General features: G+C 50.3%; 1 protein-coding gene across 2 annotated transcripts in view; it reads left to right on the forward strand.

The window, feature by feature from the left end:
- The window catches only part of LOC119393658 (mediator of RNA polymerase II transcription subunit 1), a 310,663-nt gene that overhangs the window by 247,332 nt on the left and 40,337 nt on the right, over positions 1-22,994 (forward strand). For both annotated transcript variants that reach the window (XM_037660766.2, XM_037660767.2), the window contains 3 exons: positions 18,115-18,390; positions 19,270-19,450; positions 22,077-22,450. In XM_037660766.2, the coding sequence (XP_037516694.1) occupies positions 18,115-18,390; positions 19,270-19,450; positions 22,077-22,450 (831 nt within the window). The remainder of the gene's footprint in view (positions 1-18,114; positions 18,391-19,269; positions 19,451-22,076; positions 22,451-22,994) is intronic.

Below are 22,994 nucleotides of genomic sequence, written 5' to 3' on the forward strand. Positions count from 1 at the left end.
TCGCCGCCGTCCTGGTTCTCGGGAGGAGAGCTAGCGGCGCGTGCTGCCTGCCGCCGCCGCCTGAATACGCGGTTCGTCGCTCACAGCCGTCGATATTTCGCTGTCTTCCAAATGAATCGAGCGTTGCTTGCTGCCTGGGTCGTACTTTATCCGCGTGTCCGGCATCGCGTTAACCCCTTCACTTGCACGCACGTACCATTACCCCCCCCCCCTAACAGTATACATGCAAATGAGCTTCGATCGGCGCAGACCCTTCCCCTCGTTTGCTTTGCTTTGTTTTTCGCGGTCTGGCGCTGGGCTGCTAGAGTGCGGTCGGCGTCGATTAGTTATTGGTGTTCGATTAGCCTTTACTCCAGTCATGCAACGCGGCGTGCGCGTAATGCGCCTCGTTAATTTTGTGCGATGGCGCCGCGTCGTTTGTTTTGCGAGGCGGAGCTCCGAAGGCAGTCGAGAATGCGCGGCGCGGTCGTACATTACTCGGGTGTTTTTGCGTGATCTTCGCATTGAGCGCCAAGCACGATTCTGTGTAGGTGGATACGGTGGTTTGGGGCCCGCGTTTGTTTTGCGTGTGGCGTCGTGCTCTTTAATTAATTTCTTTCTGTGGCTGCGCGCGTATCTGTCGGTGATACAGACGTCGTGGCGCGATGTTGAGGTGCTCTTGGGGGCTTCCAGTGACACGTGAAGAATGGGAGACGAACGATGCATCAGTCGTCTATTTAGCTCTCAGGCTGTCGCAGAAAGTGCTGCAAATGTACCGTGCATGCTTTACTAATAGAGTGTTTTAGCAAGTTACGGAAATGCGGTACGCAAATACGGTACGCAAATACGGTAAGGCTGTACGGTAACGCTCCTCCTTTCCGGCTCGTTGGGCTTTTGCCGGTGAAGCCACCCAAACACCTCAAAAGCTTTTTCAAAATTTGCTGTTTTGTTGTCTCGCCTCATTGTTGCCCGTCAGCCTACGCATTGTTAACGAGGAACTTGTCGTTCGGGGGGGGGCGGGGGGGGGGGGCGCACTGTCATTGGAACTGGGAGCGTTAAGCACAATGAGCGGGAAAGGAGGAGCGCTACCGTACTGCGTTACCGCATTTGCTTACCGTATTTCCGTAACTTGCTAAAAGACGCTAATTTCTGGTGTTTTACGTACCCGAACCATTGCATGATTATAAGGCACGCCGTAGTGGATGGCTTCAGAAATTTCGAGCGTCCGGGGTTCTTTACCGTGCACCTAAGTACACGGGCCTCTTGCATTTTCGCCTCCATCGAAAATGCGACCGCCGCGGCCGCCATGAAACCGCGACCTCCTGGTCAGCAGCCGAGCACCGTATAACACTGTACCACCGCTGCGGCCATGCGTACTTTACAACAAGATAGTTGCGAGCCGTTCACTCGTGGTTGAGGAATGATCATCGTGGTCATGTTTCGATCGGGTCGTTCACGTGACTTTGCAGGAACATTGCTGGGAAGAATAACACGGGAACCGAAAATACTGTGTATTTCTCACTTCTGCAGGACTTCTCGTTTACGAAGCAGGGGGCTGTTCTTTTCATTTCCTGTTTTAAAGAGTGGGGTGCGAAGCAAGTCGCGATTGTGTCCTGCTGAGCGAAACGAAGTTGCAGAGGTGATACATACGCAATGTGCTCTTTTCATCATTGAGGGTAGCGCCAAACTTTAGTAAGGAGAAATGTGGCTTGTCCTTTTCGTATATGTCCTTAGTGAAGTTTAGCGCTACCAACTCATTACCAACTAGCCCGATCAAATTGTCTAAGTCCTCTTTTCGCCGGGTTCGCGTAATACATGACGAAAATATCTCGGTCAGCCTGCATGGTTATTCATATCGAAAACAACGCGAATATGCTAGCGCTGCCTTTACTATTAAGCGACGCCCACCAGCCGTCAGGTCTTTGCGGGCTCCGTTGCACACGCTAGCGCCACGTCCGAAATATCCTTCGGCTGCTCGCTCGTTTTTCTTCGCACCCAATGCGGTCGATACGGTTTTTCGTTGCCGTTATCGCTAAGTTAAGCGCGGCGAGTCCAGGGAGGGTTGGCCGAGCGGCCGTTAGCGGCAAAAAGACGGATGGTATTTTTGTTTTTCTTTGTGTAGAACGTGACGCAAATCGATACGCCCGCTCGGCCACGCCTTCGCCGAGTCCAAATGGACTGAGGCTCAGTTTGTTGCCATCGACGGACTTGCCTTGTGCCGCGTTCCGCTAATGAAAATTGGCAGCGGCCTCGCCCGGTTGACTATGGCCTGGCTACCAGACTTGCGCGGCGGCCACGCTTGCACGAGCCGCTTGGGCCGCACTGTAATTGCACGGGTCTCTCCTCATCTTCGCCGTTTCTCCTGACAGCGGCCGGCCCGCCCCGCTCTCTTATCGGCGACCGCGCACTGACGTATATGCGGTCGAGTTATGCTCCTCGTTCAGCCGGAGTCGCTTGGGGAGCGCCGTCTTTGCTACGAGCGGCGCTGCGTCGCAACGAATGGATTGCGTATACGATTTTGCGCTTGAAACGAAGCTGTCGTCGCCATCCCGCCCAGTTTATCTCTGACACGTTCGAGCGGCCGTTTCATACCGTTCCGATATAACGCTGAAAAGTCGTGTGAGATTGTGCGAGTCTGGCTTTAATGAGCGCGCCTAGATGATGTGCTTCAACGGGAATGATTAAGCTGCGTTGTTACAATACATCAGGTCGCACTTAATCTCGCAATACGCATTTGAAGTCGTCTTTACGCGAGTCTTGTAGCACCGTCAGAGTACGGAGTGAATGAATAGTCGAGTGCGTGTGTATAGAAGTGAAATCGTTCTACACTGCACGCGCGTTGACGTACACGAGGAGTGATGATCTTATTTTCGAAATATACAACAGTCCCCGCCGAGGTAAACATGAAGTTTTCTCAACGTTTCAGAGAGAGGGAGAGAGCGAAACGAAAGGAGAAGGCAGGGAGATTAAACCAGATGCTGGTATCCGGTATGCTACAAGTCTGTGTGCTAGCTGTGTGCTTATGGGGATGCGTTTAAGACTGTGTGGTGTGTGTGAACTGCGTGTTAGCACGTTCGATTTTGATTATACTTCGTTGTCCTACGGGGAAAGGCAGGAATACCTATAGGTATACGACGACACCACCGCCCAGCTACGGCAACTACTGCTGTACTACTACTACTTCTACTATTACCACTATGTTATTATTATTATTATTATTATTATTATTATTATTATTATTATTATTATTATTATTATTATTATTATTTTTATTATTATTAGCAGTAGTGATAGTAAAACTAGTTGTGTTACTGCCAATATATGCTACTTACTGCTAATCTCCTACTACCTTTTGCCAGCACCAACCGTGATGTTGGTGATGTTAAAGCGAGGACGGTCGGTCAGTAGCAAGCAGCACACACAGACTATCTTATCTTGTTTTCCGCCGGGCATGGGATAACCTAACGCAACCTTGCACGGAAACCTGCTCCTCTGAACGGAACCTGCACGCGCAAATTTGATCGCTATACATAGCGTATATATAAAAAAAGATAGAATGGAGATGTTGCGCTCTGTCGGTGGGCCGATTTGCATCGGAAACGAGCGTGGGCGGCCCGAGCTCGTGGATCCGATTGCATGGCGGCGACGGGCGCTGACTGCGCGCTGTAAGCGCGCCGCGCCCGTCGCTTTTCCAATCATCGCGCCGACGTCGTTGAGCAGCGCGGCGTGTCGCAACGGGAGCGGCGTGTGCGGCGGCGCTCGTATATTGTAGTACGTCGAACCCTAGCGTCGTCCTCGTGGAGGGGAGCAACGCAGAGCGGGGAGGAGTGTGCCGTATAAGCTTTGTAGCCGCAGAGAAAAGGTCGCCAGAGCCATTTCTCGGTCAAGGCCGGCGTATCGATCTGCCTTGGTCGACTCGCCCCGGAGCATCGGGCGCGCGCCGGCACCACCGACCAAGTCGCCGGCACTGCTGCGGCACTGCGAGGTGGAGGGTACAGTAAAGACAGCGCTCGCTCGGTGCTGCTGCGTCAGCACGGAGGCCGAGGTCGCGCGCTGCAAGGGAAGGCCCCCTTCTCTCGCTCGTGATTTCGCGCGATAGTCGAGGACAGTCCCGCGTGTATAAAAGAGATCTGCGAGAGGATAGGTTACGTCATCGCTGTGTAGCGTGCGGACGACTCAGCCGATCGATGTGATTCAAGGGCGAAGTTTTCTTTTGTTGTTGTTCTTTCTTGCGGTGGGGGTTACGTATATCGGCATTAGGATTTCGCTAAACGGGGTGTATAGTACGGATCTGCTGTTGAAGCCTTCATCCTTTTCGCGTTTTCTAATATATATGTCCGATACATTTAAGTTCACTCTGAACAATTTAAGGGTGACAGAAATGAATGTGTATATATATATATATATATATATATATATATATATATATATATATATATATATATATATATATATATATATGCGGTTAGATCAACCCGTGTCAAAAACACGTGTACACACAGCGAGCTTTTCGCTGTGGCTACCCGTTGGAGCTGAGGCTTTGTAACGATTCCTCTTGCACTTCTTCGCTGAATCGCACAGATACGTGCATCTGTAACCGCAGAAACCGGATTCTCCCAAAAGAGGAACCGTGGGATGGTATTTTGAAGGCCTTAACCATACGTATATATAGGCTGCCAAACGCCTTTATTACGAAGTGCTTGGGGCCTCCAGGATATTCGTTATACGGGTAAATTCGTTGTAATAGTTTGCGCGCCGTTACGCTCGCGATATAGCCGCGGGACGTAAGGAATTCGTCGTTATACATGTAATTCGGTGTATATACTTCTCTCTCTCTCTCTCTCTCTCTCTCTCTTTTGCTTTATTGGCGTAGGCATGTATATGTTACCTAACACTCTTGGGCCCATGACGCTGGGTTTTATGATCAGAGTTCCAGTCTCAGTGTCGGTAATGCTTGTTTTGAACTGCATGAAAAGCAAGCAGGCCGACCGTGTGCCGTAACCTGCACTTATCGCGATCTAGCTTTAGTCTCTTTGCTACCTATCGGCATGGTCTTAGGCAGACATTTTTTCCCCGGGGGGGGGGGGGGGGGGGAGGTCACCTTCTTGATCTGGAGTGGGGGCCGGAGCGGAGTATATGCCACGGCAAAAACAAACTTCGGGGGGGGGGGGGGGGGGTTGGCATGGGTCCGGTGTGCCACCCCCTGGCAGCCTATCGGTTTTAGTTACCAGGCGCTTCGCGAGATCGTTAGAATGCCTCAAAATTTGTTGTATTCCTGCAATCCTATTCCTGTAAAATTTCCTTCGTACATCGTGTGCGATCGATATATCTGCAGTGCCCTCAAGCACGTGTATACGTAATGATCGGACGTCAAACTCGCGCGTGAACACCTCGTTTTTTTGTTTTTGTTTTTTACTTCTCGCTTTCTGCGGTGACCGCGACTGACCCGTGATTCACAGTGGCTGCTTCGTCTGACTCAGACGAACCGCGACTGCTGTACTTTGTACGCGATAACGGCAGCAGCCTACGGGATGTGCGTCGCACGTGTGTTTCGCGCTGCGTCGGCGGAGGAAGGAGCCCATGGTGACATATACTGTAAGGTGGAAGTTTGCCTTTTCAAACATATCTCCCCCCCTTTTTTTTTGGGGGGGGGGGGGGGGGTGAGAAGAAGTCTTTGTTATACTGCTTGTCTGCGACATCCGCCGTTGCCCTGGAAACGGCTTCGAAGACAATACGGAGATAATACAGAGGATCCAGGCCTTCGTTGCAATGCCGCAAAAGTTGCGCGCGTGTTTAACACTCTCCCCCGCGGCCTGTCTGCAGCGCGGCGCTGCGGTCTTCGCGTAAGATATAATAAATAAATAAAAGGGCTAGATCGGAAATGGGGAGGACGTGGGGACTAGATGGGAGGCGTCGCGCGAGCGGGTTTCGATGCCGAGGCCAGCGAACTCTCGTCGCAAAAGCCCCCCCGGGGAAATACCGGGCGACCGCTCGCCGGCCCGTCCTCCTCGCTGAAACGAGCTCGGCGAAAAAATCGATGGGCGCCCTCGGGTCGTTCTACCGGACAGCAACCGTCGTCTACGTCGCTGTGCTGCAGAAGTCGAAGGCGCGAACTCTTGTATACGTGAGCACGCGTCTGTCTCGCAGCCCAATGTATTCATCTTCTTCTCCCTCACTTATTCGTGCGTCCTTCTTCAGCCTTGCTTCCCTCGCTTCTCTTGTTGAGAGCTCCAACTCTTTTGCTCCAGTTTAACTCCTTTCATTTCTACAGCAAAGCTCTATACGTATAGGAGGTGGAAAAATATGGCTGTCTGTGAGTGCGCAAAACTATAATGAAGAAGCAATGCTCGCATGTGCTACATCGAAGGGTCTCTGCGCTTGCGCTAGTTTCGCGTCAGGTTTTGGTACCCATAAAATTCAGTATCCGTCACCAAACGCATAGTTTAAAGCGCGTATCTCTTAAATGTGGTGATGCGGTGAAATAAAGAAAAAAAAAAAGAAACGCAAGCAAGCCAGACAACGCGCATTGCTCTACGACGGAAAGGCGCCTCCGAAAGCTGCAACTGTTTGTAATGGTACATTCGACTGGTCATTTTCGAGCGCTCCAGAGCGCTCTCGCGACGCGCGTCACGTTCGGCTGGTCGAAATCGAGCGCTCTGAACACGTTCGGCTGGTTCTTTCAGAGCACTACGCTCCATCTCAGAGCGCTCTGAGGCGCTCTCACTTTGAAGTCGGAGCGCGACCGAGATCTGGCACAGCTCCGGTCACGTGAGTTGACGATTTCCGTCAGTGCGTCATCCGCGGCGGCGTTTGTAGCAGAAGTTCTCTGCGAGCGCCGTACGTGTTACGCTGCTTCGCAACCTCAAGGACGCACGAAGCATGCCGAAGAAACGGTACGCGAAAGCTTTAGCCATGCCATCGGTGCTTCTTTCTGTCATGGAAGCCGACGACGACGGTAGCAGCAGCAGCGGCTCCGACGACATCCGTAGCGTTTGCGAAGACAAGTTTGATGAATTGTTCGACCCCCCCCCCCTCCCCCCGAAAAGGATACCTAAAGTCATTAATTATGTTGGAAGTGCAGTCCGTACATAAACCGAGAAGGAGGTAAGCAATGAAATGAAATAAATACCACAAAATAAACTACAAAAAAGAAAACAAAAGTACAATACTTTGTTTTTTTCTTATTATCAGCACGTTAGCAGTTTCGCAAGGTTTTTACGTCTCTAATTACGTACTTCCGCTTTCGGTTTCTGGTTGCTCCAGCGAGATGCTGTACGTTCGGCTCGGACAATCTTGCTCCGTTTTCGATCTCGAGCTTCCCAGGTGTCGTAGCAATCTGAGTCAGAGCGTGGCGGCGCCCAGTCGAATGTACCGTTAGAGTGTTAGGAGATTGATCATTTTTACTCCGATCTGATTTCCTCCCGCGGTTTCGCCGTGGTGCGTGCGTGTGCGCCCCGGGTCTTTTCGCATTACACGTGCGCCTGCGGCTCGCCCGCGGCATTCTGAGAGAGAGAGAGCGCGCGCGCTCGCAACGTGCGTGCGAAGCAGCTGCCGTCTCGTCGCGTTGACCTCCCGCGCGGTGACTCGCTTTAATCGACCCGCGCCTCGCTGATTCTCGCGATCTCGCTATATAGACCGTACTCGACGCGTGGATGGGGCTAAGCTCTCCGACAGGAAAGCCCCCCTAATAACGAAGTCGCGTGCAGGGGTTTGCGCGTCATATCGAAGCCAAGGGTGAGGCGAAGTGTAAACTGTGCAATTTCAGTGCACGTTAAAGAACCCCTGAACCACTCCCGAGTTCAAAGGTGGGAGAGTGGTTTCTTTTTCACCTTCCTACAGGCGATGTATCCTCCTCGCCACTTATTTCTTCATAAAGCACGTGTACAATGTCAGCACTGAGCGTTGAGCCTATCAGGATCTCGCGTTTGACACGCTGTTATCTCCGTTTGCGCAGTTGGAAACACGCAACGCGATGTGAAATCAGTTGATCGCGCACGATAGTCATGCGAGAAAAGAAAGAACGGGTGGGCGACTGCATGTCAAAGTAAGGTAGGAGACAATTCACAACTAACATTTCTCGTATATGGACCAATCGAGAGAGTACGTTAACGACGTCACGAGATTCACCCTTCTGGCGTCACAAAGTGTGCTACCCAAAAAGACGAGAAACGCAAAGAGAGAATAACGCGATCGTTTTTTTTTTCTCGTATTTTCAGAGGCTGTTAGGGGCCCTTTAATCATCATTATTATTATTGTTGTTATTATTGCTATTATTATTACCGAAGCCAAGGATGCACGGTCCGTTGCACGTCTGCATTCGCTGTTTAAAGAGACACTGATAGGCATCACATTATCGCATTGTAAGTGTACTTTCGTTCGTGTCGGTGGCAAGTGTGAAAATTAGGGGGAGAGAGGGAGCGATGATCTGTTTTGAATCCTCGATGAGACTGCAGTATTGGGACTCGGCACGTGTCGTTAGTCTGTTACCTTGCGCGGTGAGACCACGTTACAGCGCCGAGCATGCAAGATGTTTATGGCACTATGCACTCTTTATACAAAAGAGCGCGATGTGCTGGATTTCGGGCCACGTGGCTTGCACGGACTGACTGTCAGTGGAATGCTCGGAGTGATGGGCGATACCGCTGCGAGGGGCAGTGTCCGCGCCGCTCCTGTGTTAGCCGAAAGTGCAGTGCATGTAGCAACGAGAACGTGCGCGGTCCAAGTGACACTGTCGGGCGGCGCTTTTCCGAGCTAAATGCCCGGCTCTTTCGCACGGTGTGGGAGTGGGTTAGTTGGTATTCCATAATCGTAAAACTTTAGCGCAAAAAGTACACAGCGAACACGGAAACGACGAGGACAAGCGCCCGCCCTTCGTGAACACGCTTATTCTACCCGTTGTTACGAGTGGCGTCGTTGGCCGACGCGGACTCGGGGGATAGCGTGGAGCTGAGCGGCGGGAGTCGTACCGCAGGCCCAGGGATGTCCAGAACAGCAGGAAGCCGAGACAGAGAGACCGGCGTTGAGGAAAACTTAACAGACGTTTATTTACATCATAGAGGACAGGATCGTCAGAACGACATCTAGTCCGATCGATCCGCCTCGAGCAGACGCTCTGCTGCTCCTTAAATACGCTTCATTTCCAAGATAGGGAAACTCCTTAACGGCAAACGTCCAATCACAAACGTGCATGCCCCCATCGAGCTGTCCCCAGCGAGTCTTCCCGCCAAGAAGCGGGAAGACTCGCTTGGGGACAGCTGGCCCAGGACCTTCGTATCTGCTTTGTAACACCGTGCATATGCGTCCGTATATTTGTCAAGCTTATGCTTTCTCTTGCTTTTCTTTTTTTTAAGACACAGGGCCAGGACTATATCGCTTTATAAGTGCACTTAGGTAGGATCGCTTTTTCGTATAGGCTTCGAACCTTTCTCTCTCTACCTCTGTTCGTTCTCGACTAAACTATTCATTTGTGGGGGAAATGTTGCATGGTTTCTCGAGAAGGAAATCTGGCACCGCTACATTTACCGCTGGTACAGCATCTTGAAATCAAAACTTTCAGAGCGCTTTCTCATGTTTGGTTGAGTCCTTTGAGAAAGCACCCGAAAAATTCGTAGGTTTGCCTCTATCGCTTTTCTTCCAGAGTGTATTTTTTTTTCTTTGTATACCGCAGAAATTTGCTCTAGTCCGGTCATGATTAGGCGATACAGTGAAATGTACGAACGTCGGTTTAACGAATATTTCAGAATAACGAACTTTTAAAAAATCCCTAGTGGTTTTCCTATCAATTCTATGCAAAAATATTTCAGCTAAACGCACTTTAGAATAATGAGTGATTCAGTTGAACGAACTTGATCTGCGGACCCGGGCTCATTTTTGAGATCAGTTCAATGAACTTTTGCGCTCTGCACCGCACTGGCGTAGCCGATGCTTGCCGCTTCCAAATCGCTCGTACATCGGCGGCGGTGCAACACCGCTTGTGCGTGCAGCGCCGCCGAGGCAAAGCGGCCGTGCGGGAGACGAAAATGAGCCATGCGCGCTTCAGTACCTGCGCACAGCTATCAAATTTGGAAATGGCTTCCAGTGTTCATCCTAAACCGTAAGAAAAAGAGTGCGACGAAGAAGTCATAATGGCTGAGGTCAAGGTTCAAATTCTGTATCTCTAGCCGAGGCTGTAGGTTATATATATATATATATATTAGAAAGTTGCGGGACTTCGTCACAGCAACAAGCTTTGCCAGAGGCAGTGCACAGAAACATACTCTCTGGACAGCTTTGTCTCTTCTTGCGCTTCAAGGGCGCCAGTCCAAATGAAAATTACAGATTTTTTTTCAAAATAAATTGCATTTCACACGTTTGACTTGATTTCTGCTGTGCCCGAAGCTCTTACACATTCTATTGAATATTCAGTTTAGAGAAATTTCAGTTAAGTGAACTGTTTCATTGGGTGCCTTGAAGTTCACGCAAGTGAGAGTTCACTGTATACCGTGGCCGGACTACGAGATACGCGCACGTGCGTTTGTTTTTTCTTACCCCTAGCGGCCGATATTGGCGACATTGGGCCGCTAAATGAGAGCTACGGAGCGCCCTCGTGTCAGTGTACACGGCGCCTTATGAGATGGCGCGATTCGGAAAAGCCGCACACACGATGCTGTTTCGTGGCTTGCTTGAAACAGGTAACGTACGAAACCCTGCCTTTTAGTGCGACACATGCGACGTTCGAACACATACGGCATGCGTGCGGGACGTGAATTGCTTCGAGATTGATGATCGCTAGCGGGCATCGTCTCCTACGAGAGGTTCCTATGTAACAAGCTATGTAATTCTGCGCGCCGCTGTCCCTATAAAGCTTTGAGCTCCGCGTTGCTCTGCGTGGACTGCGCAGATAGTACATCGTATGCCGGGATCGTTCCTTCCCTTATCCGAAGCTGACGTGGCCGGCCGTATAGCTGCCGATCGCTCAGTGCAGTGTCGGAATTGGCTTGCTTGCCTGAAGTCTTTCCTCCTCACGGCTAAGCTTGCGCTCTTGGTGATAAACATACACTGACGACGATAGCTTATCCGCGCACGTTCTTTTTTTTTTTTTTCAAAGTCGTTATCGAAGACGGCAGGACAGTGACAAAGTGTTGTGCGTGATTTGCTTGGGCGAGGTAGGCTGTTGATCTCTTTCTTTCTTTTTCGTTTTTTTTTTTGTTTCTGCAGCAACTCTGTAACGTAGATACGCGGACGGCTTGAGAAGGCGGCGTGTTGTCTCTCGCGTACTGCCGCGCAGTCTTCTCTCGAGTCGCACATTTAGCAAGTGAGATGCCGCCTGACGAGAGACGTCCCCCCAGCACATCACGGCGTCCGAAGGTCGACCTCCCGAAGTCTTTATCGTCCGAGGGCGTTAGGTCGCGCGTAGTGTATACTGCACCGCGTCACGCGCTGACCCCAGATTCTTCCTTTAGTACGTTTAAAAAAAAAATATTTATATGTAACTGTGGTCTTGACTGCGATTATTTCAGATATGATGGAAATGATGGTGGCAACAGCGTGCGAATTCGAACGGAGAGTGGCTGATTAGAACTCCGGTTACATGTAAATACGTGGAGTTGCAACGTGCAATCCCTTCGTATAACTGGCCCCTAAGGTCAGAGGTCACGCTAGGGGTCACGTGTTGACCGATACTGCTTGGAAAAGAGCGGCTTCGCGGAGTGTTCACTTGTCAAGGCTGGCTACGTGACGTAGTGCTCTCTCCTGGCTTAGGTCTTCATCTCGATGCTTCTGGCTCGCGCAGACGCTCGTAATTATCGTAAGAAGCCCAATGAGAGCGATCAGTTATAGGTTCAGCGCTGATATCAGTGCGGCGTCTGTTTCGTATAGTGCTTCGATGACTTGTTGCTCGTGTTGCAAAAGTTTTCCCGTCTCTTCGTCGTCCAACATGGACTCGGCAGCGAAGAAGTTTTCAATGCTGAGCATTCATCTGCTCTTCTTCCAACATTGAGCTTACTAGGTGATGCTGTTCTGCCGATTACACAACCTGAAGAAGAGAAGAAGTGCGTCGACAGAGTAGTGAAGCTGTCATCAGAAGCAGCCAAGTGTAGAGAAAGAAACGAAATGAGCCGAATTGGACCAGGAAGCGGTCATTTGGCGAAGAACGTTGCAGTCTATGCAGAAGAGAACACGTTTCAGGGAACAGAGCATCAAAGCGAAGCTTCGCTTGCAACTGATTCCCACATATCCGAGGCACCCGTCCAATTCGCGCTGCATTTCGGGAACAGTAGTTCGTCCCAGTTCAGCGTTAGTTCCGTGTTCGTGACGAACTATACGCTACGCCTCTGCCGAAATGCTGGGAAGTCTTTCTGTACGAAGACCGCTCTTTGCGAAACGAATGACAGCGTTCATATGCAAATGCCGCGCCCTGTTGCACCGCGGAAGCGCACAGCAGCAAACCGCAGCAACTAGCCCGGCCAGCGGAATGGAAATAAAAGTTTAGCGAGTCCCAACCAGCGTGGACTGGTTTAGCCTCACAAAAGAAACGAGGCAAACTGCGTGCCCTCGTTGTCGCCCATTGGTTATGAGATTTCGTTGACAGTTAGTTAATTAAGGCGTTGCAGGGTGTATCAGCCGCACCCAACAGAAAACACCGAAATAACGGCACCACCACCAAAAGTAAAAAAAAAAGAAAAAAAGGAGAGCTGCGATATCGCAAGTTTCTTTTCTGATAGCACGTTATCTAATCATTCACGTGAGCGCTTTCGGCTGATGCCAGGCCGCCTAACGATAGTATTGTGTTTGACGCCGTGGGAGCTTCGTTTTGTTCGGTAAAATAGGCGGCCATGCTGGGGTGCACCGTATTCCGTGACGTTTTGTTTTCCCTTATCTGCGTCTCTTCCTTAGCGTTCGGCAGAGGCAAAGCACGTTCTCGGGCAATTATTATGCTGCTCGGGAACGCTTTTCACCGTACACTGAGTGGTACGCTGCCCAGTAAGTTGTCCCCGCGATCACGAATTGTCCTCCACTCAAAAGCTCATGCTTTACTTTCTGGCGATAAGGGTGGTTATAAGTAATTTGACCTTTCGAAATGGGTACAACTACAACCCGACAGAAGAATTACGCCGAGAGTCGTCGCTTCGATGGGCACCGTCATGTTCTGGACGGAATGCCTCTGGGGCTCCCCACTTAATTCGAGAAATTGCGTGCCCGACGCAAAACGCAGTCGATTCGGCGCTATTTCTTTGGGGCCCCTCTTTGAAAACACCCCATTTTTTAAATAGTTTCTCTCCAAAACGACTTGAATGCGAGGCATTGCGTAATTGCCCGTTGGCAGACTGGTGCTGCAGTTACGTTGAGAATTTCGAAATATGGAAGTTTAGCCTTCGATATCGAGTGCTACCGAACCCCCCCCCCCCCCCCCCCCCCACTCCCTCTCACTATGTCACTAATAGTGACACAGTTTCACTGAGGACCTGTCGAATAAATTTTTAAAGGTATTTCGTTGTCTACACTTAAAATATCTATTAGGTCACAGCGTCTCCCTTGTCCAGATGTAGCTCCACGTCACAGTGTTGCCATGCGTAGGCGTGACGGCGGTGTCATGTGGTGCACGAGTTGTCGCACCTCCGTTTAATACGATATTATTTCTGAAAAAGCCTCCAAATTGATTATGTGGCTCCCTGTTGTCGTAAGGTCGGTGAACTGCGTCGTGCATAAGTCGGGCGGACTCTCCTTCGCGGGGGCCTTATCATGCGATGTTCGCAGTTTCCGACGCATGCGCCGCCTGGCGGGCCCGGTGCCAGCCAGCGCGTCGACTCGGCAGAAACGGCGGCTTGGAGAAGCCTCCTCGCCGCACGTTTCTCGCACTGCTGCTTTCTTTTTCTGTCCTCGCTGCGTAGTTGCTTAGCTCGAGTCGTTCTTGCAATTGTTTTGGTTTCCGCAGGCATGTATGTGCCCGCCGGCAGAAGGGCCGTTGGTCTGTTCCTTTCCGTTTCTTTTTTCTTTGTTGTTTCCGGGAGAATCGTGTGGCGTCTCGCGGAAACCGGAAGCTTGTGCTTATGCGTGCCCCGAGCACTTGTCGTTAGGACCGTTCCGATTCCGTGCGCCCGCTGACGGGGGGAAGTGCATAGGAACCCGAGCGGCTCGCCGCATAGTCCGGGCCCATGGAGCAAAGATGCGCATGCAGATGGGTCCGATCGCGCTTGTCAGTGGCGTAGCCAAGAGGGGCGGTTTGGGGTGTTCAACCCCCCCCCCCCTTTCTGCCATGAAAGTGTACGTTTTGTATTAATATATATACGCAAAAGCACGCACGAACATACCTAAGGGGCGGGGGGCGGTCGGGGAATAAATTTCTGGCTACGGCACTTACGCCCGTCCAAGCTGCCGTTGGAAAACGGGAGGGAAATGCTGCGGAAGATACTTGCTATACGAAGCAAATAATTTGCCAGAGTGAAAGGTCAGTGCTTGGAAACGTCTAGAACGTCAATTTTATGCACACGGCGCTTTCGTAATCAAGAAATTAAGGTAAATGTAGGACAGGATTTTCGCTCCGTCGCTTACAAATTAGGAAGCCGACGGTTATGCCCTCCAACTAGCCAAGAAAATAAATCTAAAGCACTTGTACCACTCGTACCACAGATTGCAGATATGCGAAATCCACGCAGGAAAAAAAGAATCTATGTGGTACATTTCACTGCTGAAGCTCTGTGTTGATAGGCAGATGAAATTTGATCGCCGTCCGGAGGAAAGTCCGTAGGACATGTTGCACGACGTTGCTGCTCATTACAGGAGGGACGCTCGAGCGTACGCGAGCCTATCTTGTTCGAAAGCCAGTGTACGCAGGGCCGGTATCTTTTCCCCAGTGTTTGGCAGCGCACTAGCTGCATCTGGCAATCAGTCGCAGTCCGTTCGTTCGTGGGCTCCGTGTCAAGCAGCGATGCGAGTCCGCCGTATTGGGAGCCACGGCTGCGTGGATTTCTGTCGGAAGGGTTTACTGAGCGTTTCGGATGGCAGAGGCTGCGGAGGTCGCTATAAGTTTGCCCTCATATGCGTGCGCAAGGGTGCAAATTCTGCCCCATACTTTTACTCAGTCAGATCTTTCACGCCATTTTTATGCGCATGTGTATGGTTAAGCATGCAGTGGCGACCGAGGACCTCTACGTTGCATTGAAAGAACTGCTAATTTTCCCCCACATTTACCCCCGGAAATCCGGGGACCAATGGCAGCCCGTTGTGAAATTATGAACTAGCCCAATCTCTAACTTTGCGTCGTGAGAAGCGCACGTCATCGCTTCATTTTCATTTTTGCATCCAATGCGGAGCTTCTGTTCCTTCGGACTCGACCGTATCGGCCCCTAATGGAGAACCCCACGCACGCCTATGTTTGCCCTAGCGGGTCTCCTTGAAGCGGTCAGGCCCTGGGCACGCACCGCGGCGTGCCCCGAGAGTCCATGGAGGGGTGGGCGAGCGCGTTGCTTATCGCGGCAACGCGTGGCCGGACTCGGCTGAGGGGAGCGCGGAATGCGGGCCGCCGCCGTGATGGAGCGGCCCCACCGGTCGGCTGCTAGCCGACGGCGGCGCGGGGCGTTGACCTCCTGCGCTGCTGCTGCGCCCCGCGCGCCGTGTCTCCGCCGCTGCTGCGCCCGGATATTCCGCTCGGCTGGGCAGCCAGCGTCTCGCTCCAAGCAGCAGTCTCTCGCCCTCATCCTGCTCTCTCCTTTCCTTTGCTCAGTTCCGTGCACCTCGGTGCAACCGACCCAAGACACGCTCAGGAAGGCACCTGCCGCTCCGAAGGCATTGCGCACTTTCGTAATGCGCGCAACCTCTTCTGCCATGGACGCAGGTTCTTAACGCATGCTGGTACTCCAACATGGCGGTTTCAGTGGCGTCAGTGCAAGCCATCTATTGCACTGACGTCACTCAAACCGCCATGTTGGAGTACCAACATGGTGGGGCGCGACGTTTGTGACGTCATGTTAATGTTATCAGTACATAGAATGCATGTTCTTTCGTTATTCATGTGCAGTGGTCAAATACGTTCCAGCGGCGTCATTATCACATTGAAGACAGGATGACCGCGACGTGATGATGCTGCTGCTTTGACGTCGTCAAAGCTGCCATGCTGGAGTACCAGTGCGTTAAGAACCTGCGTCTATGACGTGTACGCTTTAATTGACTGCATGAACTCTGGAATGCCGACGAGTGACTAGCGTACGATGTCGAAACCCTTGCCCACAGTGAGGCCACGGTATGGCTTGCGTGGTAGGCTCGGCGATGGCTGCGCAGTGAAACTTCATGGTGCACAGAACTAGTGGCACGGAGTCCGTGCGCCACGGCATGCTGCCGGCCGGGCCGGCCGGGCGGGCCTGGCGTTTCGCCGTCGCCGACATGTTTCTTGAGCGGCGACTGGAAGTACTGTGTGCAAAGCGAGCGAAGTGCCGATTGGGCGGCGGCGGCTTTCCTGTCGTTTCTGTGATCAAGGGATTAACGCAGCTGACGTGTAACTACGGTAAAAGCAGCTTCCCTCCAGGCCGCATGCGATCCCTATCGCTTCCTGCATCTCCTTGTCTCGTGTGGTCGGCCACCTTAGCAACAGGTGTACAGGCGACTTCCGGAACTTGCTGGACGTGTCCCTTGTTCAATACGCGAATAAGGTGTTGGTAAAAACTTTATTATACATGTATGGTTCGCGAATAGCTACGTGGCACAAATTTCATGTCTGTAAATGCTTGCTGGTGGACAAGCTATTGCTTGAAAATATATTCTTGCTTTTATCCTGTCAGATGTACAGTTCTGATAAGTACAGTTGTATTGCTCGAACCGTCATTAAAAAAAATTCACTGTCAAATTATTTTAGATAATCAAGATAATTGTGTGATCCTGAGGCTCACAGAGTTTTGCTGTGTGGAATTGTGGTAGACCCTCCGTTGGTTAAATTGATTTATGCTCTTCCTAATGCTGCTTTATTATCGCTATGTACAGAGAGGTCTATAAAAAAGAAAAGAAAAAAAAGAAAATGCCACTTCAAGTTTTCCATACCCGTTGAATTTGCACTCTGAATTCTTTTGCCATAATGCAGTTCTGTATGGTATCATGAGTTGAATGATGTTCCTAAACATGGCATTCATTTCAGACAGCAATGAACAGAAACAAGGCTTACAGTACAGTTCTCTATGAACACATTAGAAACAGACCAAGCGTCTTCTCATTTTTATGGGCACTTGTCCAGGCCAATTCAAATTTGGCTTTGGTTGAACATTGCCTTGCATATAACTAGTGCATTTGTTGTGCAACCATATTTTCAAATGCCTGATTTTATTGCAATGTGACGTTACACACTCCAACATTCAGCTTGAAACATGACTAGAGAGAAAGGAATTTGTTTGTGCTACATGATTATTTCGGTCAAGCTTTACTGATATTTTTAAGCATTGCGACATAATTGTTTTCGTACCTGCAACATTCTTTGGCCGAACCATTCAGCAGAAGCAAATGTTGAATGATCAGTTCACATATAAGTTTATGTCACCGAAAATGAAGAAATGGTTCGATGAAATGTTGACAGTTGCAGAGATGGTTAGGTCTCGAGAGGTATTAAACGTATTGAGGTTGTGTGCCACAACATGAGCGTCAGCGGGGGCTGGGTGCAAAAGGGGTACTTGCTCTCCACAAGCCACAATAGCACTTGCCCCCCTACCTAAGCCACACAAGTGCTGCCCCTCCTCCCCCACCGCAACGCAACATTGGTTTGCACCCCCCAAGACAAAATCCTGCTGATGTCCATGTACTTGGCAGGATTTGTCTGCAAAGTGCATGGCAGGAATGGAGCTGATCCTCGGTTGAGCAAAAAACTAGGATGCTTTGCATGACATAAGGACTACTCCAAGACTTTAATGGGTGTATGTCGTATAAAAATAGGCTACATTTTGCAGTAAAGTTCCAACTATCTCACATGTGTGGCCTAAGTCAGATCTTAAGCTATAGGAGTTTTATTTCATCATTATTTGCATGACTTTTTGGCCACTACTACTGGCTTGTTGCATATTGTCGTAGTTGAAGTGTGCAGTAGTAGCCCAACACTAGAACAAAGTGTCCATCTGTGCCAATCACGCAGCGCCCAGTGCAAGCGACACGTGGCAATATCGTCTGTTTTTTTGTCCATTGCAGGCGGGCCCTTCTTCTTCAGCCGAGGCCCTGGTGGTGCGGGATGATGTTGAGGAGGAGGGCTGCTGCCGGGGGGAGGAGGACTGGTGTGGCGGAGCGGGCGGAGCCGGGGTGCGCAGGCCCATGAATGCCTTCTTCCTGTTCTGCAAGCGGCACCGCAGCGTGGTGCGCGAACGCTACCCGCACCTCGAGAACCGCGCCATCACCAAGATCCTGGGCGAGTGGTGGGCCAGCCTTGAGCCCCACGAGAAGCACACCTACACGGAGCTTGCCAAGCAGGTCAGCACGTGCTAAGGTGTCGCATTCACATACTTAATGAAGAGCGTGAAAAAATAAGAGACAAAAGGAAGAACACGGCACGAGCGCTGAGCCTGATGTACAAGGAGGAGGAGAAAGGAAACGGAAAGGGAGAAGGCAGGGAGGTTAACCAGGAAAACTTCCGGTTGGCTACCCTACTGGGCTACCCTACAGTAAAGTGGAAAACTGGGTTAGTTGGATGCAACTGTACCAACTGGCCCAGCTTCCCACCCTACCAAGCTTCATTTCTTCTACGTCGGGCTCAGCGCTTGTCCCGTGTACTTACTTTTGTCGCTTATTTTTTCATGCTCTTCATTAAGTATGCAACTGTACCAACTAGCCAGTTTTCCATTCTGCTAAGCTTTATTTTATGTCACGTTCAGTTGCGCGTCGTACATCCATTCTTCCGATTGACCACAATATGGCAAGGCGCGATAGAGAGTGAACATTGCGTGGACAGGTGCTTTTCAGCAAGCTGATATTACTTTTAAGCTGGCCGTAGACATTTGTGTTGACTTTTGTGAGAAACTTAACTGTGGTTATGCCGGTAACTAACTGCATTGGCTAAATGCGTACGCTTGTTTACTCAAAATGCCTAGCAGAAGCGATGTTCTGGTGTGCGAAGAGTAAGTGTCGTTTCTTTTTCTTTTTTGCTTTGAACCATGCAGGACTGTAGTAGGCCCTACTTTATGTTAAACGTAGTGACTGTTAGCAGGCCCATGTTGGCACTGTATTACATATTAGCGCTTGCCCAATTTTATCTCTCTTTGTCACACTTTCGCACTATCCGAAACTGTCGTGCACTCATGCTTATTTTAGCATTTACTGAATGGGCACCTCATGTTGTTTTGCCATTTGCAGTACAAGGAGGCTTTTATGAAGGCCAATCCGGACTTCAAATGGTGCAAGATGCCCACCTTGCCCACGCGGTCTCCAGTGACGCGCACTAAGGGGGCCACCACAAAGGGAGACACGCTGCGCTGGAGCCCCGAGCAGACAAACTGTCCCCGGTCGGACATGCCACGGGTGCCCACCCTTACGAGTGCGTCACACACCTCCTTGCCTCTCATGTTTCCATCATCTTTTAAGAGCGGAGCTGTTCTAAGTCGAGCCCGTGCTGTCTGTATGTCTGTTCAGGGTCACGCAGTGGTTGTAGGTGGCTCAGTTGGTACATACTGAGCGTGAAAATAGCGTGCCAAGACGGGACAAGCCATTGTCCCATCTTGGCATGCTGTTCTCACGCTCACGCAGTGGGTCACAGTATAGCGCCGAAACTCGCCGAATAACACGCAAGAGTCACAGTAAAATGTAGAAACTCATTGAACTACACCAAGAGTCACAGTAAAGTACACAAAATCACCGAATAACACCAAGAATCACCAAAACACACAAACTTACCCATAAGCAGAGGCACAAAGTCCACTGTTAACTTTGCCGACGACCTCATGATGCTCCTCGGTCATCTTTAAAGGGACCCTAAGGCAAATATTAAGTCGACGTTGATTGTTGAAATAGCGGTCCAGAAACCTCGTAGTGCTACTTTTATTCCAAGGAAGTGCTTATTTTGAAATAAAATCACGTTTTTAGTGGTCCGCATCGCGTTAGCGCGCTTCAAACCTCCCGCCTGAAAATACGACTTTCATACGTCACTGCTGCCGTGCCCAACGTTGCCCGCTTTTACTGCGCGGCCGCCGACACTAGTAGCAGCAGAGCGGAAGTAGCGGGACCCACAGTAGCAACAACGGCCATCGAAGCCATCGAAGCTTGCCGCAGTCCCGCAGTCCCGCAGCGAGCACACACGCAGAGGTTATACAGAGGTTTTGACTGTTTAGCGGTTTAGCACACTGGTGCAATGGCATGACACTAAGCCACATCGAGCGTAAGGGTTCATTCCGCGGCACCCAGTGAAAAGACACACCGGCTTCCTTGCTGCAGCACTGGCGTTGTGCACCGTTCGGGCATCCGGCAATATCACATGCATGCGGCATTTTGTCGAACTTTCGGTCAGAGCGACTTTCACGAGCGCGCAAAACACACGCAGCAGTACGCGATCCCGAAACTACCACTGAGACGCGACCGTGTGAGCAAAGCAGGGCGGCGGGCGAGGCGCAGTTCGGCGAAAACGGAACCTTTGAACCACGCGCGCCGTTCCCCATATGGCAACGCCACGGAGGTTCTTTTTTCCATGAATCAAGCGGAAACGAACAAACACCATTTTATTACGTCTTTTGATGCTCGGAAGGTTCTTTTTTTACTGCTGCTAGTTTGATTATTAGTGGTTTATTGTAGGCCGACTTCCATACGTCATCGGGATCACTTCGAAAATGTCCCACCTGTGGCGCTCATCATGTGATACATTTAGCTTAATTTCTCGGTAAGTAGGGCACTGCTGTTGATAATATTGCCGTTTTAGAAGTTGTCATACATTGGGCTTTCATTCTGACATAAATTGTTATTTGCCTTTAGTGTCCCTTTAAGTACCTGGCACTTGCCTTGAAATGATCACCCATGCCTAATACATAAGCATAGTTACGTGCCTTCTGCTTGATTGTGCAGCCCCTTTAATAGATCTTCTTTGCCCTTGTCTCATGAAACCAGGCATAACTTTCTTGTACAGAGCTCAACACACTTGTCTAAAATGCTCGAGCGGCGCATTCCAGGCTGCAGTGGCAACATCTACCGACTGCGCCTGGTTTGAGATAGCCCACATCTAATCATGCATCATTAGTGGCAGCGCATGCGTAAATTTGGGCTACCTCAAAGCACTCATTCCCAGAAGATGCTCTTTTACAGTCCAGAATGTGCCGCTCCAGCTTTCTAGATGTGTGTTGAGCTCTGTTTTTACTGGGTCATTTGCCTCCATTGTACGAACGGGCCAAATGCTAGTGCCTTCGAGATGCTTTTTTTAGACTTCAGTGTTGATGAAGAGCATGGCGAGATACCTGACTTGGGAAATGCTCCTTTTCCCCTTCTTTTTGCTGGCTCAACAAATATTTCAGCCTTCTGTTATAGTGAAGTGAAAGAAACATTTCTTTCCTTTGTGGTGCTGCCATTAGCCCTCGCTACAGAGATATGAAAAGGCGAAAGAATATACAGGTCAGAGATTGACTAGCAGAGCACACACACATGCGCCAGGGTTCAGACAACAATGAATGTTTCATTTGGTCAAATGTGCCTTCAAGGCCCCCTTTCAATAATTTTGTTGGTGAAGCGTTAGTGGAGAAATATGAATATTAAGTTTACTTCTCCTCTTGATTTTTGAGTCTGGTTTTTAGTACACTGAGAGGGACACCGTGGTGTCGTAAATATTGCAGTATGTTTAGGATGATAAATTTATTTTCACATTTGACAAAGTCAGTCTGTGCAGTAATCTTAGCATGCTGCACGAGGGTAATCAAGCAGAATTTATACAGTCGCAGCTAAGCTGTATTAACCTGGTGCAGTCTGGAGCTCAAACAGAAGTTTGAATGCACATACACCAACACACAAGGAACGAATAACATGGCGGATGAAGTTTGGATTTCCCTATGCTGGCAAATATAGTAGTTTTTTTCAATGCCATGCTGCTATCAGTATAGTGGAGGGTCTTAATTTTAAGCATGTGAAAAATGTCTGGATCGGAAAATGACAGGAATATGTCTGATTTCCCAACTGCCGCGTTGTTACAGAGGACCCACTGAGCATCTCGAGGCAGAACAACAGTAGCCCAGTGCTGCAGCAGCAGGGCTCAAACTCTTTGGACGAGCCACCGACGACAAAGCCAATGACCGAGTCTGGTGGCAACGCGGCCGAGCAGTCTGGTGCTCCCAACCCGACACCCCCAAGCAACCCGCAGCCAGTCAGCTGCAAGCCTCCCAAGAAGCGCTACTTGGAGAACCTCGAGAACGGCACGTACGGCGGGGGCAACGCGGGCCGGATCAAGGAGTCCTCGTCGTCGCCGTCACCGACTCCCTCGCCGGTGCCCTGTGCACCACCGCAGAGGGCTGCCTCCACGGATCAGCAGACTAACAATGCCTGTTCGGCTCTGCTCGAACTTGCCGAGGTGGGTGGGTGACGCTGGCTCGAACGGTGGAGGGGGCGCGGCGATCAAAGCTTTTTGAACATGCACAGTCAGCCACAACGCTTTACTGGACACAGGTTCTATGGAAAATGGGAATTTCTGCTCTAATAACACTATCAGGTGACTCATTCCTTTCGCTGAAACAGCAAGTGGCAAATTTTTAGACAGGATGTGCCAAGGTTAAAAATTTGATTCTGCAGTCTGATTTGCCAAAACTGCGATGTTATTATGACGCACAATTTAGTGGAGGAATTCTGGATTAATTTTGACTGCCTTGGGTTTCCTAACTCTATGAGGGTCGAATTTTTTTTTTGAAGAAACTTTCCCTGATGGTCAAATTACTTTAGTGCAGATTTTTAATGTACAAAATGGGTAAAGGAATAAATTATAAAAAAAAGGAATTGGAAACAGAATAGGGGATAGTCAAAACGTACAGCGCCATCTGTCCACAATCCAGTGAGCTCGATCTGCCATGTTTTGTTGGGCGCGAAAACGAAACCAGTCGCATATCGCACCCTTTCAGGTG

This window comes from Rhipicephalus sanguineus, chromosome 5, assembly GCF_013339695.2.
Source record: "Rhipicephalus sanguineus isolate Rsan-2018 chromosome 5, BIME_Rsan_1.4, whole genome shotgun sequence".
NCBI classification, from domain to species: Eukaryota; Metazoa; Arthropoda; class Arachnida; order Ixodida; family Ixodidae; genus Rhipicephalus; species Rhipicephalus sanguineus.